The sequence below is a fragment of the Phaethon lepturus genome, unplaced genomic scaffold, assembly GCF_000687285.1.
Source record: "Phaethon lepturus isolate BGI_N335 unplaced genomic scaffold, ASM68728v1 scaffold52252, whole genome shotgun sequence".
In the NCBI taxonomy this organism is placed as follows: Eukaryota; Metazoa; Chordata; class Aves; order Phaethontiformes; family Phaethontidae; genus Phaethon; species Phaethon lepturus.
The window spans coordinates 8,667-13,957 of record NW_010523630.1 but is presented as its reverse complement, the minus strand read 5'-3'; the positions used below and the strand labels follow the sequence as shown (position 1 = coordinate 13,957).

Here is a 5,291-nt window from a genome sequence, read left to right as displayed (position 1 = left end):
CCAACCTAGTGATTCTGTGATTCTGTAATATGACTCAAAATCACAGTCAATTTACTATTTTATTTTTAGGTGATACTCCTTTTTATGCAGACTCGCTAGTAGGAACATACAGTAAAATTATGGATCACAAGAACTCATTACACTTCCCGGATGATGTCGAAATCTCTAAGCATGCAAAGAACCTCATCTGTGCCTTTTTAACTGATAGGTAAGTGCATGTATTATTCTGGTACTGTTTTTATTTTGGATAATATTAGCATATATACATTGTAAAAAATTAATTCCTTCCATTACTTCTCCTAATCTCTGTTCAGATCTCTTCTGCAAAATCTCCGGCTCTCTAGTTTTTCTTTTGGCATGTTTTTTCCAGGTATTGTATTTTATTTCTATGAACAGTTCTGACAGCTCTTGTTAACAACACAATTTGTGCCAGACAAATCCTTCCAATTGCGGTGTATAATACAGTAACAAACCTGTAACGCTGAAAGTAATTTCTAAGCTCCAAGGCGGGGACTAAATTGTTGTGCTCAGTGTCTAAGCGGGTGTTACTTAAAAAAAATGAAAGCAAATATTTTAATGGAAATAAGCATGTATTTACTGAGTTTGTTTAAGCCTTCTTAGAATGTTTGAACTTTTTTTCATTTGCTTTGTTGTAGTAATTGACAAGTATAGCTAACAAACCAGCAAGGGTATTGTTTTAGCTATAAACAGATCTCCCTTTGTGGAGCTGAGCCGTTTATAGATATTAAGTTGTGTAAGCTTGTTCTTGACCTGAACACTTACATTTCCTTTAGTTCCGGAAAGCAGGGATCACGTTCAGTTTCTGTGATTCAAAAGACAAACGCTGTGGGTCCATAGTTAACCCTGGATCAATGATGCCTTCTTAGGCTTTTCTGTGTTCGCCTGAACTTGGCTACAACAGAGCATCTAGCCTTTAGAATGAGGGATTAGGAAAAAAAAGTTGCCTTATAATGGTTTTTGCATTCAAAGAGAGATTGTTTGATCTGTTGAGCAAGATTGCGGTTACTCAGGAAGGATGTGCTTTAATAGCGTTTCTCACCCTTAGTAGCTGAAGGGTCGAGAGAAAATATGGGTTATATTTAATAATGTAAATGCAGCGAGGTGTACTTCCAGTACGTGTGTCCGTCTTCCTGTTTATATTTAATACAGTGCTTGAGCCATTTATTTGAAACAGATGCCTTTTTCCACATGCGTGATCGTTGCTGAAGCACTTAAAGAAGGAATAAGCATCGACCCTATGATTTATTAGTTCTTTTACATGCATTGTTTTTATGTCCTTTTCTTGTAGATAGTTTTAAGAGAGACTTCTGGTCAAACTAAAAGTTTCTTGTTGCACATAAGATTTACTTCATCAGCAAAAGATGTGTCAGGGTTAGTTATGGGGCAGAGGATGGAATTCTTAAAATATTTATTTCAGTCCAGCTTTGAATAACTGTTCTGTGCAGTAAGTTAGACCTTCCTTCACTTGCGTCTTAAGGTTTGTCATGTGGTTTGGCAGACGCAGAACTTCTGCAGTTTTTTTTTCCCCCCCGAGGGTGTTGGGTTTTTGTTTGTGTTTTTAGTTTTTGCCTCAGTGCTCTCTTTCTTGCTTTACTCCCCACGTGGCAGAGTCCAAACTCTGGGCATTTTAGCAGTCACAGGGAGAGTATATGCTAAGAAACAGAGTACATTTTGTATAAGAACCTACAGATCAGTAGTTGGTGGTTTTTAAATTTTTTTAATTTGACCATTAATGTGGCTACTACAGACAGTCTTTACGGAAAGTTTTTGCTGCTTATTAGCAAGTCAAAATTTAAATAACAAAAAACAAATGCTGTTTCTGCTAATGTGAATTTGGCTTAATTGCTATGTTTAGGGATGTGCGACTTGGGAGAAATGGGGTAGAAGAAATAAAGCATCATCCTTTCTTCAAGAGTGATCAGTGGAACTGGGACAACATTCGAGAGAGTAAGTAAATTAGCTTAAAAGTTCGATTTTTATTCAGTATTTGGAATAGTGGAAATGAAAAAAAAAAACAAACTTTAAGCTGTATAAATTAAGTTAGTATTTTCTGTCTATCAAGAATCTTGCTGAAACTTCCGTATTTATCATTTGTATTATAAAAACTATCAGTAAGGGTTAGAAAATACATATTTTTCCTGCTGGAATTATCCTCACCTTTATCACGCTTTAAATGTATAGATTTCTGTTTTGAACAACAGAACTGGATGTTTTAGAATTCTAACTAAAAAGAATGCATGCTACATTCTGTTTCTTTGTGGCTTTTGTTGTTTTGTTTTGGTTGTTTGGGGGTTTTTTTTTGTTTGTGTTTTGTGGGGTTTTTTAACCTTTTGTAGTAGACAGTAGTCTGACAGCATTCTTGTCAGTTTTACTGCTTTTCATTTAAGGCATTGTGAACCTGATAGCTTTAAGCAAAAAAATGAAGTATGTCAGTTCAGATCATGAGCTTGATCGTAAGTTCTAAAGTCATATATTTACTAAAGTTTCTTAAAATGCTGATTGTATTTAGAGTTCTATTCTGAAATGCGATTACTTTAGCAAATACATTTCGCACATTAGATACTCTGTGCATTAGGAAACTAGTGTAAAAGTAGATTTCTCTAGAAAAAAATGTTCACAGTAGTATTTACAGATCTGCCCTATGGTTAATACATATTTAACTAGCAAGACAACTAGACTTTTTAACATTATAGGGTTACTAGTATATAGCAAGTAGCTGAATCTTGGAATGAAGTTGATCTTTTCTCCCCTTTTTATAGCTGCTGCTCCTGTTGTTCCTGAGCTTAGCAGTGATATAGACAGCAGTAATTTTGACGACATTGAGGACGACAAGGGAGACGTGGAAACCTTCCCAATTCCCAAAGCGTTCGTGGGAAACCAGTTGCCTTTTATAGGATTTACCTACTATAGAGATAATTTGTATGTGATACTTTAATATGCAGTTTTAGAAATACACCGGCAGATTTTTCTTATATCCTTTTTTCACTCTAGATACATAATTTATTCATTGCATTATATTTATTTATGTCCAATTATGAAGATACAAAATGCAAAGTTTAAGTGGAGTGTATAATTTGCTACTGTTTTGGTTATTTTGATAACTCTGAATAAACACAGTATTTCTATATGCGTAAAATTATATAGTCTCTTAATCTTTCAGGGTTAAAATACTGATAGAATTGTAATTTAGTTCTAAAATGGCTTTTTATTAGTACCTTTAGAAAAAAGTTTATGCAGATATAGCTTGCTAGGACTCAACTTGAATAGTTAAGAAATAATTGTATTAAAAAAAATAAGCTGCTATGGGTTTGAAAACATATGTTGTACTTCACTTAAGAAAAGGTTCAAATCAGAAAGATGCAATCACACGGAAATAAAGCAAGCTTTGTTCTGAGAACAGTGTAGAACAAATTAAGACTTGAGAGAATTGATTAAAATGAGTTGATTGGCAAGGTTGCCAGAGTTGTTGAAAACTTGAATAAGAGCTTGAGGGATTTGTTTTTGTTTTTGACAGGTTGCTAAGTGACTCCTCTCAGTCTTGCAGAGAAAATGAATCTGTGCAATCTAGTAAAAATGAGGTTAGTGCCTTTTTTGTAAGTATTAGTGGTATGATTAACTATTTTTTAAAGTCTGTTAAGACAAAGTCTAAAATAAGTTTTCATGAAATTTTGTGGGGGTTTTTTGTCTTTTAATGATCCTCAATAAAAATAGTATTTTCTATTTACAGGACAGCAAGGAGGTAAGTATATGAATTGAATTACGAAAGGAATCAAAAAAATCCTACATAATTTGTGTAAATGTGAAATGTCTTGAATCTGTATTCACCGAATTGTTAACAGTAAACCAGTTGTATTTTGAACCAGTACCAGTTGTACTCAAGCATTAAGGTGCTATAGTATAAAGATGAATGAATACAGTTTTTTCTCATATTCTTTTGACATATAGAACTTGTTTGGAAAAGAAATATGTACAGCTCTGCCACAAACAGCATCACACTTGGCAGGGTTGTGAATTTTGGCTCCACATTTGCCTGAGTGATTCTTGTCTGATTTATTCAGAGTTTGAAAAAGTAAATTGTCACCTGCAGTGATAAAGGAATGCTTAAATCATGCTCTCAGTTGAAGTGAGTGTATGGAGCATGTTTATCCAGCTTTTGAAGAATGACAGTTGAACTTAAATTTGCAGATGACAGGAGAATGCTATGGAATTTTCATGTACTTATTTACTTCATTATTTTACTTAAACATTTGTAGTATTCAAGTGTAGATAGTATATTGTAAACTTTTCTTAAAACTCCTTTTGAAACTTTAAAAAATAAGTAAAGGAAATGCATTATGTATTGACCAGCATAAATTTAAATGCAAATGTTTATTAGACTCCATTCCTTCCTGTCATTGCTGAATAGATTAATAGTTCTAGACATTGCTGAATAGATTAATAGTTTTAGAATTTCCCTTTTAAAAAGAAATGCTACTGTTGTTTAAAATCATAGTGTCATATTTGTGATACTTGCTTTATGTTGTGATAGTAAATGTAGCTGGTAAAATTTTGCATTTCACTTCTGACAACTTTTTTCATTTGTATTTTCTCAAGCAATGATTCTCCAGTTTTGGTGTCCTTTTCAGTGTCCCTGTTCTGGGAATCTTCTAATTGTAACCATTCTAAAATATTTCAGAAAACCACATTTTTACATTTTACGTTTGGGGGGTAGAGAAGGAGGGGAAAGGGAGGAAAATAAGTGCGTTTGAAAGCCTTTCAGGCTTGAGATGATTCAAAAATTTGCTATTTAGAATTCATTTCATGAATATTTGGGTACTTGACTCACAACTTCTTTTTAATATTTTAGTAAGCAAAACAAAGCATTCCCTAACTTGAAGTGTTTGTTAGTGTTAAACTAAGAATTTCTTCTTTATGTGAGGTCATTAAACATGCTTAGTAATATTCTCTGAATATTGTCCAATTTGGTCATGTGCCTGCCTTTTTACTTTTTATTTTTATTTAGAAAAGACTATCCCAAAAATTCTGCTGCAGTGGAAAGTCTCCGTCTGCAGAGAAAGAGCACAGCAAAGGGCCAGTAAGAATATTCTTTGCCCATAGAAATTTTACAACTCACAATCTGTGGTACATAACTCTGTGATGGTTAGACTTAATGTAGCATGCAGCAAATTTCGTTGCTATGGATCTGTATCTTTAAAATCATCCGGATTAATACCTTGTAAAGATGTAACCTTCTAGTGATGGTTTTAAAATAATATAGCGGAAGATTGAAT

General features: G+C 33.5%; 1 protein-coding gene across 1 annotated transcript in view; it reads left to right on the top strand.

Moving 5' to 3' along the window:
• Positions 1 to 29: 29 nt before the first annotated feature.
• Positions 30 to 5,291, top strand: part of LOC104616976 (rho-associated protein kinase 2-like) — a gene marked incomplete at its 3' end in the record, with an annotated part of 13,843 nt that continues 8,581 nt past the window's right edge. Inside the window, exons 1-5 of the mRNA XM_010282163.1 lie at positions 30 to 208; positions 1,877 to 1,968; positions 2,781 to 2,940; positions 3,536 to 3,599; positions 3,749 to 3,760. Of these exons, the coding sequence (XP_010280465.1) occupies positions 30 to 208; positions 1,877 to 1,968; positions 2,781 to 2,940; positions 3,536 to 3,599; positions 3,749 to 3,760 (507 nt within the window). The remainder of the gene's footprint in view (positions 209 to 1,876; positions 1,969 to 2,780; positions 2,941 to 3,535; positions 3,600 to 3,748; positions 3,761 to 5,291) is intronic.